At 38.6% G+C, this 17617-nt stretch overlaps 1 protein-coding gene across 2 annotated transcripts in view; it reads left to right on the top strand.

Moving 5' to 3' along the window:
• Window positions 1-6528: 6528 nt before the first annotated feature.
• The window catches only part of LOC104603678 (phospholipase D delta-like), an 87948-nt gene continuing 76859 nt past the window's right edge, over window positions 6529-17617 (top strand). The window contains exon 1 of one of the 2 annotated variants that reach the window (XM_010267760.2): window positions 6529-8057. In XM_010267760.2, the coding sequence (XP_010266062.1) occupies window positions 7107-8057 (951 nt within the window). In that variant the 5' untranslated portion in view covers window positions 6529-7106. The remainder of the gene's footprint in view (window positions 8058-17617) is intronic. The other variant, XM_088887312.1, reaches the window with a different exon arrangement.

Below are 17617 nucleotides of genomic sequence, written 5' to 3'. Positions count from 1 at the left end.
TTTATCTTCCTTCTTGCTGAAAGCGAGGCTAAAAGATCGAATGGTGTAAGACACAAAAAGATTATTTATTTATTTATTCATTTATTTTGGATAAGCAGGTGAATTGATAAATTAGGTTTTGGAATTTCTGGAGTCTGGATCTGCTCATGGAAAAATGCAGCAGATCCCAACACTTGTCATTGAATGAATAGATCCACTCTGCAAGGAGATAAGGTTAGTTGAAGGCAATAATGAGATCAGATCGGCTACCCATCACAAGTAGAGGAGATGTTCTATCTCGACAATAACCGTTCACCAAGCTGTGGGACCAATGATAAATGCTCACACCACCAAGATTTCTTATTGTGGATCCATGTGTTATTATTGATTTCACAGCCAATGCGTTCAATTAACCAGAATTACAATATTTTAAAAAAGGATAAATTTTTTAAACTACGTTTATGATTTAGAAAATTGATTAAATATATCCTTACTATTTTGAAAAGGGTTCGACTATCATAAAGAAAAGATATGATATCTAAAAAAACAATTGACCAATAAACTGAAATTATAAACGTGGTAGTAAATAAAGTGTTATTTATCATAATTTATGGGTGGGTTTTGATTAGTCAAAACTCTTTCCAATATCATATCTTTTCCGCATTATAGATTTTCCCTTTTGAAAATTATCTAGCCCTACACTTACTGTTTCTCATATGGGCGGAACAGTTGAAATGCCCATTTTAACCTTTAATTCACATTTATGACCAAAGCTAAATTTATGTTTTTTTGTCCCTTGTTATAACACCCAAAAACAAAGACTGAGCACCACCATTGTGATAGGTAACGGCGGCCACTACAACTTCCGAGCACCATCCTAGACTGGCCTTCATTGAATCCGTCAACCCGGTCGAGGGAATTCCTTTTTCGTCAATCTCCATCGTGGCGTCGCCAGTGGTCACCCACTTCGTTAGATCAAAACCAGCAATCCCACTTCATTAAAGATGAGACTGAACGAAATTTCAATGGCCATTTGCACTGACTAAGTGTACTCCCATGGAATTTCTTTTGCACTGAAGTGGGATTCCAGTAATCCTACTTTAGACCGGCGGTCGTTTGACTCCAATACATTTCTAAATGTTAATGGTAATAGTCACTTAGTCGTGATGATTTGCATCTACAACTGTGTGCTTTCATATGTGCTTCTCAAAGCAATCAATGCAAGTCAGTCATCTGTTCTTTTCTATCTTCGCTTACAAATCAAAGACAAAATCTAACTATCCCAGTCAAAGTAACAAAATGGCATTTGAAAAAAAAAATATCAGAGAAGAAAAAAAATCAAAGAAAACCCTCACCCATTCGAATCCATATACTAAATGACACTTCTAACCATGGCTCAAAGTATCAATATGCCTCTACGTATCGGCACTTAGAAACACATCGAAATACATTTTTCTTTTAGTTTTTTTTTTCAACTTTTGGTTTTTGAGGAGATAAAAATGGGGTTTTTTTATTAAAAAAGGGTGGGGTCCCAAAACATTTGCTTACAGGTGTTTCGGGACGCAAAAGATACGATACGATATGTCCGATACAAGGCGTATCATATCGATTTCTTGAACCTTGTTTCTAACTCCAAAAATCCAACTCCGTCAAGATTACAAAAGAAAATACAAATAATGTCACTAGCACCACTTCCTAAATCCTCTCTCTCGCTCACGTTCTTTGCAACTAATAAGAGCACATTTGTATAGAAGCTTCGAGACATGACATGAGAGAATTGGGAATTTTTTAGGGTTTGGATTGACCTTGTGAGAGAGAGAACGAGAGATTGATGAGACACTAAAACTAGGGAGAGAGACGAATCAAAGGTAGATCTGGACGGAGGGAAGTAGCAGACGTAGATCTGAGCGGATCTAGCCGAGGCTTGGACAAAGGTCCAAGGTACATCGAGGGTAGAGGGAACGAAGGGGAAGAAGGAGGGGGAGAGAGAGAGAGAGAGAGAGAGAGAGAGAGGCCGGAGGTGGAGTGGTCCGTCGCACAAGGGAGAGATGGAGAGAGAAAGAAGGGGAAGGAGAGAGAGAGGGATGAAGGGTAAAATTGGATTTAAAAAAATATGCATCATGTGTAACGGAATATTAATGTATGTTAACAATAAGGGTAGAACTAGTCAATTGTTAGAAATAGTAGGGGTAGCGTTAGACAATACCTGACAGTAAGGGTCTACTTAGTCAAAACCATAAGGGTAGTTTAAGAAATTTACCCTTTAAAAAATGACCCGAACCCAAAATCATTCTAGCCATCGGTTTTTGGGTTGACAGTTCAACCATTTGATCCAAACGGATGGTCCATTTTGATAAAAATAAAAAAAATAAAAATTTATTAAAATAAAAATGACCATAAATTATTAAACGAGTTAAATGATTTAACCACCCATTTCAATAGATCATTGACCAATTCAACTTTTTTTAGCCAATGGTCGATTGCCTGAATGATTCATGGGCCGAACAATCTAATCGCCAGAATCGACGACAGTTCAAATATTATAGTTTGTAACTCTATTCACCTAGAATTGCAATTATGAATTAGGATCTTTTACCACAAAACACGTTCCAATACTCTACCAATTTCATCTAATACCACACATCTCACCGAGAAATTGAAAATTATTTTCTCGAAATGTAGGATAAATACATAAGTTGCAACTCCCAACGCCAACTTTTATAAATGATGATACATCACAATTAATACTTACCTAAAATCTCTACAAACCAGAGCCAATGACATGGCACATGTCACATCCGGAGCTGATGTGATGTCAAAGTATATATAATTGGGGAGTGTCACCGTGTCATATTTGTATGTGTTTCCGATTACGATTATGACACCTGGTCCCACGAAATTTGGATATCGAATCTGCTCTTTACACCTGGCACCTCACATGCACATCTTATCATGCATTGGAAATACCTCCGTACTTAACAGATTCCGTCTCCAAAATTTATAGCTGAGTTGATCACAAGACCGGATCTGCTCTTCACATAGGGCGCCTCACAAGCGCCTTACAAGCACATCCTACCATACACTGAAAACATTTCTTGTACTTATAAATTATTATTCACAGAGATATTCCCAATATATGGTGGATGTGATGCGAGGCGCCGAATCGTGAGGAGCAGATCTCATTCCGGTTGGACACTTGTAAATACAGTGATTTCCAATTTTCCACGTAATAGTACGACCCTACAAATAAAACGATGCAGCAACAACTTTGCCTTGGTGTAGGGTAATAGAAATTAGGGGTCGTTTGGTTTGAGGGAATAGGGATCTAAAATTGAATGAGAACCATTCTTATTCTATCCATTTAATTGTGGGAATCATTCTTAGTAAAATGGCATTTCACGTTTGAGGAAATAGCCATTCTGTGGGGTGGAACCGAGCTGAATACTTGGTTATTCAAGTTTGGTTTCTCAAAACAATGTTAGGTTGGAGTTCGATTTTAATTAGTGACTTGAGTTCAAATTCGGCTTAACCCAAAAGTTTGCAAGTTCGAGCTCAACTCGTCTCGAACTCGATTGCGAGCCAAACTTCCTATAAAAAATAAAAATCATATATACAAAAATATTTTTTAATTTTATATACAAAAAATTATTTATTATTATACATAAAAAATAAAAATATTATATACATGTACATACATATGCATGCATGCATGTATGTATGTATGTATGTAATAAAAATTGTTTATTATATATATTAAGCTTGATTAAGCTCGTGAGCCTCAGGAGCTGAATTTCATTGGGCTCGGACTTGGCTTAATTAGCAAATGAACCTATATATCAAGCTCGAACTTGATTTGAAGCTTGGTTTAAACCAAGACTAATTGAGATTTTCATGAGCAAAGCTCGATTCTTTTCCACCCCTAGCTATTCTCTCTCCTCCATTAGAATTGAGAATCCAATTCCAATTCTGATTTTACTCTAAACAAAAAAGAATGAAGGAATAGATCATTCCGATTCTGGTTTCAATTTTGAATGATTTTAATTTTGACTCTAATTTCAGCTAAAAATAAAAAAACCTTAAAAATCTAATTAGTTTTAGTCCAAGTTAGAACCAAAATGATTTATTCATCCCCACCTATTTGGTTCAAACAAGAATTAAAATTAGCATCAACTGAAATGAATTCTCATTCCCAAGAGAGGGGTTAAGTGAGGAAATACCGTTCCACCATAAATGAAAATGGGATTCAATTCTGTTCAACCAAACAGTTGAAATAGGATTGAACCATTTTAATTTCAATTGTAAACCCCTAATCCTGTGAATCAAACAGAAATAGAATTTTTTTTATAGCAATCATATAAACCGGTTCAAATACAATATATCATGTATTTTTAATACTTTGCACACGTGTATAGCTTAAAAAACGCTTTCAACGTGATCTGACACTGCAGACTGCACATCTCAGGTATAAGAGATCTCATTCTCGAAAGTTTCGATGTATTGGATCATGCTGGAAGTGTTGGAACGGTTTTTATTGGTGAGATCCCAACTCCCTTGACGGATTAATAAAGTAGTAAAACTTAATAAAATAATAAAAGAAAACCCTGCGTCACATGTTTATGGTGGTCGGTGGCTTCGTGTTGCCGTGGAGACCGGATCTGCTCCTTACGCCTGGCGCCTCACAGGCGCCTCACACGCACATTCATGCATTGGGAACATCTCCGGTACTTATTGGTTATTATTCACGGGAGATGTTCCCAATGTATGGTGGATGTGCCCGTGAGGCGCCCATTTGTGAGGAGCAGATCCTGGTGACCCTTAACCCATGCGATCCGTGTACGTTGCGTTTGTCTCCTCCGTACTAAGTACGGGGAAGTTAATTATAATTATATAGATTAGATAGGTTGCTTGATTTATCTATTTATATAGATTAGGTATATGTTTGGCATCGATGCTGCAGTTGCAGCATCGTTTTTATGCTAATGTGTGGGTTGGAAGCACCATTTTCTCAGAAAACAATGCCCTTTTTGTTTGGAATTGTTGCTGTCAAGTAGGACGCTTCCTGGAGCAATAACAACTTTTTCTGTTTGGTACCAATGCTCTACGAAATGTTTTCTACAATTCTATCCATTATCCAGTGCTAGTGTGCCATATCACTGCTCTGTTGGCAACAATGAGCTGAAGCTCCAGGAAACACCAAATTTGGCATTGCTTCAAGCCATGCTTTCCCGATTTCCAAGACGTGACTTGAAGTATCGTTTTCTATGGAAAAACGATTCCAAACAGATGGCTATTTCCTGAAACACCATTTTTTCCTACATGATGCTGATGTGGCGTCATTGCTCCAGGAAATAGCAACGATGCCAAACAGCCGCTAGGTGTTTTAGTGTGTTCTACTTTTCTTGGTATAATGTCTTTGTTTGGTTGTTTTCTGCAATTGTAGGGAATGTTCAAAAATCAAAACACGATTTTTTTAAGGTAAAAATAAAAAATATGATTAATTTTGTTTTAAAAACAAAAAATAATGCTACATAAAAAATCAACTATGTTGTCTAATACCCCGTAATTTATTTTTTCTAATTTAATGAATTTTCCTTTCATAAAAAAGTATAATTAATAAGTGCCACTTAATTGGAATTAAGATACTTTATGTGCATGCTGCATACAGAGCCATTTTTAAACCTTGTAGTTTAGACTTTAAAAAGGTGAAATAAATAGGACTGCATTCTGGGTTTGGTTAGCCCCAATCCAATCCGAAAAAGTTGGGTTGGGGTTGATGCTTTAGTCAGTTCAACCCAACCCGAACTTAATTTAGCTTTTATGTATAATTATTATATAAACATGTTCAAGTGTTATATATATATATATATATATATATATATATATATATATATATATAAATGCAACTATGCATGATGTATTTATAAATGTATCTATCTATATAAATATATAATTATATATGTATTTATCTATCCATTTATATGTATGATTAATTATAAGTATAGTGAAAAATTTCTAGACCATGATAATTATGTCTGTTTTTTATATAATAATGTTAAAATTAAATTGAACGATTGTAAAAAAGAAATAACATTTAACAGTTGAGAATAGGGAAATCGTACCAACCTGAACCCAGCCATCCAACAACTCGGGTTAAATTAGAATTGACCTCAACCCGACTTAACCCGGCCCCGACTTGCACCACTATAAACAACTATGCCTGTTATTTGAAACACTAGTGTGGTTATTGTTTAATTCAGAAAAAAACCACGTTCTTGTAAAAGAATCAATAGCCCATTGAATTGGTGTAAGAGAAAATGATAGATTTGAGTCCACTTGACTTACACAAAATGCTGCTTTTGGCTTTTATTGCGTTTTAAGTGAAAAATCGTTTTTGGACGATGAGCTTGCTACATGATCATCACCATCCATAGCCCATTGAATTGAATCGGATTGATATCTGATGATGCCCCAAGCCCAGCTCAACCCAGCCCAGCCCAACCCAGCCCCAAATTGAATCGGATTGATAAAGCGGATACTTGCCTTCCTCTCGGTGCTGGTCAATGGTCATTAAGCCCATTAAATGGTTAATGCTTAGCAACTAGCAAGTGATATTATCCGCTGATGATCTTAAAATCTGTTCAGTGGAGAAGAAGGATGAATACGGCGAACAGTATAACTGCAACAGCAACGGAGAGGGATGTACTCAGCAGTCGTCAGTACTCCCTCAAACTAATGCTGTTAGAGTTGAACGCGACGAGATCTTCCGGTTTCGCCTGCTCAGTGCTCACGATCCCACGTCGTTTTTGCGTCGAAGTCTTCTAGTGTTTAATAATTAATTCTAGATAACGATTGATGAAGGGGAATACAGACATTTTTTTCTTTATTATTATAATATTACAGACATATTTTATTATATATTTATATATAATATATAAAAATCGCAAAAAAAAGGAAAAATATTGGAAAATCTCCGGCTAGTTACAGTTTCAGAGATTGCCGCATGAACACGAATTCGAAGCAGTTGAACTCAAGCAAACCTTATATGCTTTTCTTCTTCCTGTTCGATTCTTTTGATTCTCTGTGACGCCATATACTATATCTCAACTCTACCGCAACTGACAACTGTTATGGCTTCTAATTCTGACGGAAACGTTGAAGATTCGGCTTCCATGGCTTCAAACCAAATCATCTACCTTCACGGAGATCTGAAGTTGAAAATCGTCAATGCTGAAAACTTACCTAACATGGATTTAATCTCTGAGCGTCTCCGCCGTTGCTTTACCGCCTGCGACACCTGTCGACATCCGTCCGCCTCAGAGGACTCCAAACAGCGACGACATCACCGAAAAATCATCACCAGCGATCCTTACGTTACTGTTTCTCTTGCTGGAGCTACGGTCGCCCGCACGCGAGTTATCCCTAATTCCCAAGACCCTTGCTGGAACGAAGAGTTCAACATTTCCCTTGCTCATCCGACCGCCAATGTCGAATTCCATGTTAAGGATAATGACATATTCGGTGCTCAGCTCATCGGTGTTGTTCTGGTTTCTGCTCAGAGAATCATATCTGGAGAGTTCATTAATGAACCGTTTTCGGTGATTGGACCTAACGGAAAACCGCCCAAACCTGGTTCAGTTCTTTACCTGCAAATGCAATTTACTCCCGTCGAGACTAATCCCTTGTATCGACATGGCATTGCAGCAGATCCAGATCATTTGGGTGTTCGACACACTTACTTTCCTCTGAAGAAAGGAGGGTCAGTGACTCTTTATCAGGACGCACATGTTCCCGACGGGAAGCTTCCGGAGATTGAATTGGAGAACGGAAATATTTTCCGTCAAGGCAAGTGCTGGGAAGATATTTGTCATGCCATAGTGGAAGCTCATCACTTGATTTATATTGTCGGTTGGTCTGTCTACCATAAGGTGAAGCTACTCAGAGAGCCAACCCAGCCGTTGCCGAGAAGTGGAGATCTGACACTGGGTGAGCTGCTCAGGTACAAGTCGCAAGAAGGAGTACGGGTGTTGTTGTTGGTTTGGGATGATAAGACCTCCCATAGCAATCTCTTCATCAATACGGTGAGAAGTTTTACCGACAACCATCGTCATAATTTTTTCTTGCAGAGTTTCTTCAAATCCTGTTTTTGACCCTTTCCTTTTGATAATGGTAAAACATAATGTATGATGTCTGCCTGAATTGAACAAATTACACAGACACATAATGTACTTCATCACTTTGTTTTTCCCCCATTCAAAGAATAAACTAAGAAGACATATTTGTTATAATCCTGTTACATCAAATTTGTTAAACTGATTCAAAGCACAGGTCTGCCCCCCCCCCCCCCCCCCAAAAAAAAAAAAGAAAATAAGAAAAAAAACTTCACCAATTAGCTAGTCGGTACCATTATGTTTGAAAGAATATGTTCTTTTACACTATTGGATTGTCTTGCCAATTAGTTCTCATATTGTTTCTTTATGTGGTTAAAGGAACTCGACCCAGGTCAACAAAGCCTTATGCGATAATGCAAAGCATATGGGGTTGGCTATGGGATCTTGTTTCATTATTCCACAGTGAATTAAGAAGATGCTGCTAAATTGATTAGCAGCCATATATTTTATATAATATCTTTGGATCACTGATTCTTTGTATCTGGTATTGGTCATACATTTTCTTTCTTTCTACAAGTTTCTAAGGAAAGCTCCACCACTTGGTTACCAAAAGAAATATTTAAACAACTCAACCTTCATTATAAACTCAAACTTCTCTCTCTCCAAAAGAATCAGACTTTATCATTCATTACATTCTCTTCTCGTCTTCCCTATCTCTTTCTTTGGGGCAGGGGGTGCTTAAAAACATAGAGCTCGCATTATTATCAGAAATCGGCACCATGTCAGAGCCACACCAGCGATTAAAAAATCTCTGATTATTTTGGTGGTCGGTTGGCCAATTTCTGAGAAATCAGCAAATCAGTCAGAAAAAATTATTAAAATCAGGCTGAAAAGAGAAGCAAATTCGATGATTCCTATTTTCATGCTGATTCTGATTATTGTTGTATGATGTGGCATCTGACATGGGTAGGGGAGGTAGTTCTCATAAACACAAAAATCACTGCTGATAAGCACTACCAAACAAACTCATAACTGATTTCTGAGAAATCGGCTGACTTGGCAGCAATGGTACCAAACAGGCAATTTCTCTGATTTCTGAGAAATCAGTGTTCTCAAAAATCTGATTTTTGAGAACTCTCATTGGAGGAATCAGCAGCGGTCCCAAACCTCTCCTAAAGGAGAAGGGAGAATTAATGGAATAGAGAGAAAGACGACTCCTCAATTCACAAACTCCAAGAGCTGCAAAAAAGAAGAACAAAAATATTTGTTGAGAGACAACAAACCTTCACCCTAATTTCTAGTCAAATAACCTAATAAAATAAAATAAAGAAAAAATATCTTCTAGGCATCTCCTAGAGTATCTTTTGAATCCTTCTATATGGGGTTTGTTGTAATGGGCTTCAATTCTAGGCTGTGGATAGCAGCCTGCAAGAGGGGAGCCCACTAAAATTTGGGATATATGGATAGCATGGAAGCCTTGTATGAAAAACGGTATGGAACACTTTCTCAGGAAGGAGTTTATGCAGCACTTTGAAGTAATTTCCACAGAAATGGAAGAACAGTACGGAATGAGAGAAGGTAAAAGTGGGCTCCTTATGTGTTGCCACTGAAAGAGAGAAAGTGGGCCTCTTAATGCGTAAGCTTCAAGTTGTATAAAAAAAGAAAGAAAGAGAATGCAACTATTTAAAGAGAGGCAGGTTACTTTAATCTTACTTCCTAAGTTGTAGAAAAAAAGAAATGAAATTTAGAACTTTTGGGGAAATGTCCATGGAAGTTGCCCCTTGAACATGATAGGCTTTGGCATAAGGTGATAGTCAGCATTCATGGCTTGATGGCAAATGGCTGGGACTTTGGATTCAACCCTAGGGCGTTGCGTTCTTCTCCTTGGAAATCTATTCTTGGCACTTTACCCTCAATTTCATTTCTAAGGTATGATGCTTATTCTAGTAATAAAGTTCTCTTCTAGGAAGATACTTGGCTTGGGGATTCCCCCCAGGGCGTTGCACTCTTCTCCTTGGAAAGCTATTCTTGGCACTTTACCCTCCTTCATTTCATTTATAAGGTATGGTGCTTATTCTGCTAATAAAGTTCTCTGCTAGGAAGATACTTGGTTTGGGGATTCCCCCCTTAAGGAGATCATTTTCCTTCTCTTTTCTATCTGTCTTTACATAAGTTAAAATCTATTTCTTTCATTTGTCGTGATAGGGTGTTGTGGGACTTGGGTCTAAGGAGAGGGCTTAGGGAAGTTGAAATAGGGGCCATTTATGAGCTTCTTTCTCTTCTAAGTAATGTTTTTTAGACCAATCTTGTTCGGATAACAGGATCTAGATGGCCTCCCCTTTTGGCTTTTTTTCTTGTGCTTCTTTTTTCATTGCCCTCCTTAGCTCCCCTAGTCAGGCTTTGTCCTTTCCAGCTAAAGAAGTGTGGTGTTATCCAGTGGCTCCTAACATCAGGGCTGTTTGCTGGGAAGCAGCTCTTAATAGGATTGACGCTTGTGATGTGCTTCAGAAAAGAAGGGCAGCTTGGTGCCTTTCTTTTCATGTCTGTATCCTTTGCAATAACTGTGGTGAGACAGTATCACACTCACTAATCTCATGTTTATTTGTATGTAGTATTTAGGATTGGTTTTCCTCTTTCTTTGGTTGCAGATGGTCACTCCTCTTTCTGTGGCAGCTCTATTTGATGCTAACTTTTTTTAGGCAACCAAAATAGAGAGGAAGGTTTTTGTAGAGAGCCACTAGAGCAGCAACCTTGTAGGTGGTTTGGGAAGTGAGAAGAAAGGAACAATCACATTTTTCAAGGTTCTACAAAATCCAAGGAAGATCTAATAGAAAGCATCACCTTCAAAGTAGAACGTTTGGTAAAAACAAGCAAATTGTTTGAGGGATTTTTAGTGCAAGATATAATCAGGGGATGGAATGCAGTAGCTAACTCTTCTTCTATCAAGTCTGTGGTTCAGGAAAGTTGGGTCCCTTCAGCAATTCAAGGAATTAAGCTTAACTTTGATGCAAGATCTTCTGGCAAGCCAGGACCTTTTGGTATTGGGGGAGTCTTTAGAGATGAAGAAGGAATGGTTTTGGCTATATGCTTAGGTCCAAAAGGGGCAGGAGACTCCTTGAGAGTAGAAAATTTGACCCTCCTCCATGGACTGAAATTGGACAGAGTTGGGCTTTCAGTAGATTGAAGTGGAAAATGATTCTAAGTAGAATGTTAATGGGCCAAGCCTGGCCCTTATATAAAGTTCGAAGCCTGAGCCCAAGCCCGAAGCCTGGTCTGGACATAAAAAGTCCTATTTATGGTGTAATTAAATAAGCTAATAAACTAATTCCTATTTCCTGAATTGTAAATTGGTATTTGGTAATAATTTAGTAAACTAATATATATTATCTATATTATATTATTATTGTATGTTTTTATTATATGTAATATTATCAGGCTGGGTTTATTTGAGAAAGCCCGAGCCTGGCCCCAACAATAATCAGGCCTGGTGTTTAAAGCCCGACTGCCCGAGCCCGAGCCAGCGAGCCTAAAGATTTGTCCAAACTCGATAAATAATAGGCCAAGCCGGGTCAGCCCATCAGGCTACCTAGCCCATGAACAGCTCTAATTCTAAGCTAGTGATAGGGTGGATGCAAACAAGGAAGTTGGGGGTGTGGACCCACAGGCAGGTCATGAAGGAGATAAATTATTTATCAAGGGAGATTGTTTTACCTTCAAGTGGAGTAGAAGATCAGCAAATAGGATGGCTGACAGTTTAACTAAACAAGGGCCAAATAGGGGGGGGAGCTCTTTTGGGCTGCTTTGTAATCAATTTCATCACCTTTTCTTCTAGGCATCTTAGAATATTCTATTTTAGATCCTTCTATATTTGATTTGTTCTAGCAGGCTTCTATGTTTGGCTTTAGGTAGTCACGCTACAAGAAGAGAACCCATTGAAGTTTGGGCATATAAATAGCAAGGGAAAACCCTATGGGTATAGGCCTATGGCCTGTCCAATTTATAGATTTTATTTTTTAGTGTATACCTTGATAACCAAAACCATCCCCTAAGGGGACATGTCCACTCTAATTTGTAGTTATTAGGATTTAGAACTGGAACATGAATGAATCCACACATTGTTAAATTTAGGAGTGCAACTTATGTATTTTATAACTATAATCTGAAAATGTGAATGGATTCCACTCCAAAATGGCATTAGCTTGGATAATCTTGTTATTTAAGAAACAAAGTAGTTTGGACATCAAGTTGTGAGATTTGAATGTATTTCTTTGCTTGAACAAAATACCAAAGTTAAAAAGTATTTAATGGGGGAATTCCCTGAAGTTGTGATCGATAGAAGTCCAAGATATGATGGTGGCCAAAGCTTTTATATTTGTAGGGTGGAAGGATGTCCAAAGTAGGAGGTTGGTTGGCAAATTAAGTTGAAGCAGAAGCATGGAGTGCTTATGTATTGCATAGGGACACGCAGGCGGCCTACACAGGCACAAGGCAGTATTGGATTGGGTGTAGCGTGGGTGTCTAGCCTGGTACATGGTGTCATGCGAACATGACCAATGGTGGCTGTTGGCATGGCCAAAGGATTTAGGTGGAGGCAATAGTGCAAGTAGCTATAGATGACAATAGGCAGCTACTTGAGCTGGAAGGGTGTGTTAGTTGAACTGAGCTAACTAGGAGCTAGTTGAACGTTAGTGAGTTGGGGTGGAGTTGATCGAGCTGAGACAAATTGGCTGAGCTAGGCAAGTGGACATGCAGATGTCTGATGTGTACAAGGTGTGTGCATGCATAGGCAATCATTATTGGCCATGGGTTGTTATGAGCAGTTGTTTGTGTTGGCACTCAGATAAGGCATGGGAACAGTTGCATGCGATGCAGCACATGCAAGCTTGGTGGAATGCTGGAGGCTATCCTTGACACTTGGTGCGCATGCAAAGCCATGGCCTTGGGTTTGGGCCATGTGGCTCCAACAGGACAACTTGGACAAACGGTATAGGCCCATTGCTGGGCATTTGGGTACGTTGTCCTACAAGGCACCATGGTAGTTGTATTGGCCTATTTAAAAGCCTGGGCAAGAATGCAGGGGACAAGTCTTGTGAGTGAGTGTATCCCCAACATAATGTGTATACATAAACGCATACTCCTTCGATACTTCTAACCTCTAGAGCTTCACAAGTTTGGTGATCCTACACTTCCATACTAATTCTTACTCCATAATTTGGTTATGTATAATATAACAATTTATACATACTTGGTACTACATGGGCACTTCTATAGTATTGCTGAAGGGATGGGAGATCCATCATATGGATGGCCGAACCCTGCAGGAAGGTTGGGTGAAATTTCAAAAATTTCTTTACTCTCATCCGAGAATCCTATTCCCGATTTAGAAAACTGCATTTTCAAGGTTCGTTCTTGTAACCAAACCGGACCAAATCTAAAACCAAAATTAGGGAGGGATATACCTGATACGGAATCCACGTAAGAATGCTCCTCCCAACGTAGGTGTTCACGCCCAAAGAGTGTACCAAATCCTCCCTCCACTGAAGATGACACAGCTTAGGATGAGGTAGGATCAACAAGTAGTTCTTCACCAAGAACTTGTGATTCTTCAGCAATAATCGAATGGGACAGTGAACACAACTTCTAAATTGTTTCTTCTGGCAAAAAACAATATCAAGATCGAATCTTGATCAAATCCAAGAATTGGAATCGAACAGGGTAGGGCGACAAGAGCAGGGAGAAAAAGAGCTGAAGGCAAGATCAGTCTAACTGAGTTGTCTTCTCTTTGTATTGAGTGAGTGTGTCTTCAAAGTTTACCCTGCTCTCTTATTTATAGCCTTAAAGAAACAACTTCCTAATCTCATTAGGATTTTCCTGATCCAAATCTTTATTTGGATCTGGAGTCTTTAGTGATAAGGATAATCCCTTATTTTATCTGCAGATAAAGATCAGCCTTCCTAATCAAATTAGGAGTTCCTTTGATCCAAATCTTTATTTGGATATGGACTCTTTAAGTGGATAAGGATAATCCCTTATCTTATCTGCTGATCTAAATCCCAGATCTGCCTCTATTTAATTAATCTAATTAACCCAGTTCGAAATGGGATTTTAGGCCCATTAAGCTTTCAGGCTCACTTCCACTTTAATGCTGGCTAGCTTGGCTCTCTTTGTATGGCGTGGGACCCTATCATTGATCTACACATTAGCCACATGGGTTCAGCCTAGCCTCTATTACAAGGCCTGGCCGAATTCACTACTGAATACAGTGAACCCCTGAGTCCATCACTATGGGCTCTTAATGGGCCCAACATTTACACTAAATCGTCCTTGGGTCCAGCCATCTTATGAAGTCCCAAGGACTGTGGGCAGATGCAAGATTAGCCCATCAGGTATAACCCTCAATGGTCTTACACTTAACCTCTCAGCCCATAATGATCAAACACTGCCCGACAAGAGAGGACCTCTCCCTCGGCTGCAAGGTGCAGTGCTGCACTCTCTACTCACATGGATCCCGGGAATTAAAACATTTTGCAAACATTTTGAAACCATAATATATATATATATGTGTGTGTGTGTGTGTGTGTGTGTGTGTGTGTGTGTATTTCTATATAAATATATTTTGCAAAACAAATTTCAACAGTTGAAATCAACTACCGGCAGTTTAGGTTTCCATCAGAGAGAGTGCATCCCCGATCATTCACTTTGTCTGACAAAGGGGCTGATCCTGTCACCATGATCACCCAATCAGATGAATTCTCGGACTGTCCCAACATACCCAGGTTTTGACCCCCTCTAAGGATTTCACTGATTGGCATATCAAAGATAGCCCAATCCGACACCTAGTGCAGTATCATAATCGAGTTTAGGGGTCAGGTGTAACATTCTAGTTTTGCCCATCTATCTCCAAGGTCCAGGGCAATACTGGAATTTTGGTCCGGTTCAGGGTTTCAAGAAAACCCATACTGCATGTACCTCAGGTCTCACCCTGGCAGCTGAGACAAACTACCCCAACCAACTTGGTGGTGCATCAGTGTCAGCCTTTGCAGGATAAATCTCCCCAGGTCCATCCAACGGTTGTGAAGATTCTAAACTAACACGGGTATTACACTGAAACACACCATAATAATATGAACCAAATATGTACTTTATTCATTAAAATAAATGTCATAATGTACATCATGCTGATTGGAGCTAAGGGCATACACTGTCTAACAATTACCATATTGCATTTACAATTTTAAAATGCTTGAATGGTTTATTATAAGTTAAAAAAATTATAAATTAATCTTCAAATTTGGAGATCTCTCAAAAAGGTTCACTACCAACTTCAAAATTTCCACCCAATCTCTACAGTCCACATCATAGAAAACTAGGATAGCATTAGAAAATTGCAAATGAGTGACTAGAATTCCTCCCAACTGACCAACCTTTAATTAGCTGTAAGCTATTGGCTCTAGAGATCAATTAGCTCAGAACATCAACTACCAAGGTAAAAAGGAAAGGCGATAATGGGTCAGGGTTGCCTTGTCTAAGACCTTGAGTACCTTCAAAAAAATCAACCACTGAACAGCCCAAACCATTGACAAGTTTTGAGTAATGACTTGATTGCAAACTTCCTATAACCCATTTACACCACTACTCCCCAAAGCCACAATTCTTCATGATGCTAATTAAAAACTCCTAGCCAACTAGATCATAGGTTTTCTCCAAGTCCAACATAACCACAATTCCCTTCTTTCTTAATCTCTTTTGGGCCTCAACACACTCATTAGCAATTAAAATCTGATCCACAATTTGCCTATACTTTGGATTACCTCTTGGTGACAACCCCAAATTGCCCGGTTTTTTGAACCTAGTGGTGAAAAGGTTTGAGAAGCGATGGCTGACTCACTTGCAAAACAGGGGGTTTCTCAGGCTTCTTTATTTTGGGCTACCTTGTAATTTTTATTTGAACTTATAATTCTGTGACCAATCTTAAGGGAAAGGTCGCCTCTCGTGCCTTTTTCTGGGTTGCTTGTAACTCTTATTTGTTGGTTTAATAAAATTTTACTCATTTATCAAAAAAAAAAAATTTGAGAAAAGCGACTATCTAGGTGGAAATGAAATTATATTTCTCTGGGTGGGAGAATAATCTTAATAAAATCTACCCTTAGCTAACCTTCCCATCTATCATATGTTAGTTTTTAGGATGCCCCAAGTTGTGGTGAAAAAAATTGAAAAGATTATGAGAGACTTTTGTGGGAACCTGGGGAAGGGAAGAAAGATCATTTGCTTAGTTGGGAGAAGGTGACGAAGTTGAAGGCAGAAGGGGGGATGGGCATTGGAAATGTGAGAATAAAAAATTTGGCCCTATTGAGTAAATAGCTATGGAGATTTCTGAAAGAAAGTGAAAGACTTTGGCACAAAGTGGTGGCAAGTGTGTGTGGGCTGTCAAATAATGGCTGAGATGTTGGTTGTCTTCATAGAGCTATTATGGTTACTCCTTGGAAAGTAGGGGTGCTCACGATTTGGTTAATCGAACCGTGGGGCATATTTTGGAACCGAACCGGTACTACTGGTTTTTGGAAAACCGGTAACCGGAACCGAACTGAAGCCAGTTTGTTAACCGATTGACCGGTTCGGTTCGTCAGTTTTTCAGTTTTTTAATTTTTACAATAAATATTATAAATATATAATAAAAATTATAAATATATATATAAAATATTATATTTTAAATAATAAATCATAAATAATATATTATAAATATATATTTATATATAATGCATATTTATTAATTTATAATATATAAAAAATATAAAATATATAATATAGTGTACATAAATATATATATATATATATATATATAATATAGAAATATATGTATACCGGTCGGTTCAGTTAACGGCCGGTTTTCTATATTGGTTAACTGAAACCGAACCGGTACCTTCGATTTTTTAGAAACATCGAACCGAAACCGAACTGACCGGTTCGGTTAACCGGTTTTTCGGTTTTTTTGCTCACCCCGATTGGAAAGCCACCCACGCTTCTCTTCCTGTTTTCCTCGACCACATCAGGTATGACTTGGTCTCGGGTCAGAAAATTAGGTTTTGGGAAAATATTTGGCTTGGGGTGTTCCCTTTGATGGATAATTTTTCCTCCCTTGACACTCTTTCCAATCTCAAAGGTAGACCAGTATCAGAGTTTATTTGTCCCCCTCTTTCCCCTCTTGGGTTGAACTAGAACTTGGGCTTCACTAGGAACCTTAGAGAATCTGAAATCCCCAGAGTGTCTGCTTTGCTTACCTTGCTGAAGTCTTTAGTTCTTGGGGATGGGGGTGTGGACTCTTAATCATGCCGGGTTCTTCACTTGTAAACCTTTGTTTAATTCCCTTGTAGCCTCCTTACCTTCCCATTCTCCTTCTTTCCCTGTCAAGGAAATCTGGTGTTCTCCCATTCCTCCTAGAGTCCATGCTTTCTGTGTATCACGGTTGCGTTAACACTTGCGATAAGCTCCAAAGGAAGAGGCCAAACTGGTGTCATCCCCTAATTGGTGCT

Source organism: Nelumbo nucifera, chromosome 5 (assembly GCF_055504915.1).
Source record: "Nelumbo nucifera cultivar China Antique chromosome 5, China Antique-T2T, whole genome shotgun sequence".
NCBI classification, from domain to species: Eukaryota; Viridiplantae; Streptophyta; class Magnoliopsida; order Proteales; family Nelumbonaceae; genus Nelumbo; species Nelumbo nucifera.
This window is presented reverse-complemented; position numbering and strand designations above follow the sequence as displayed.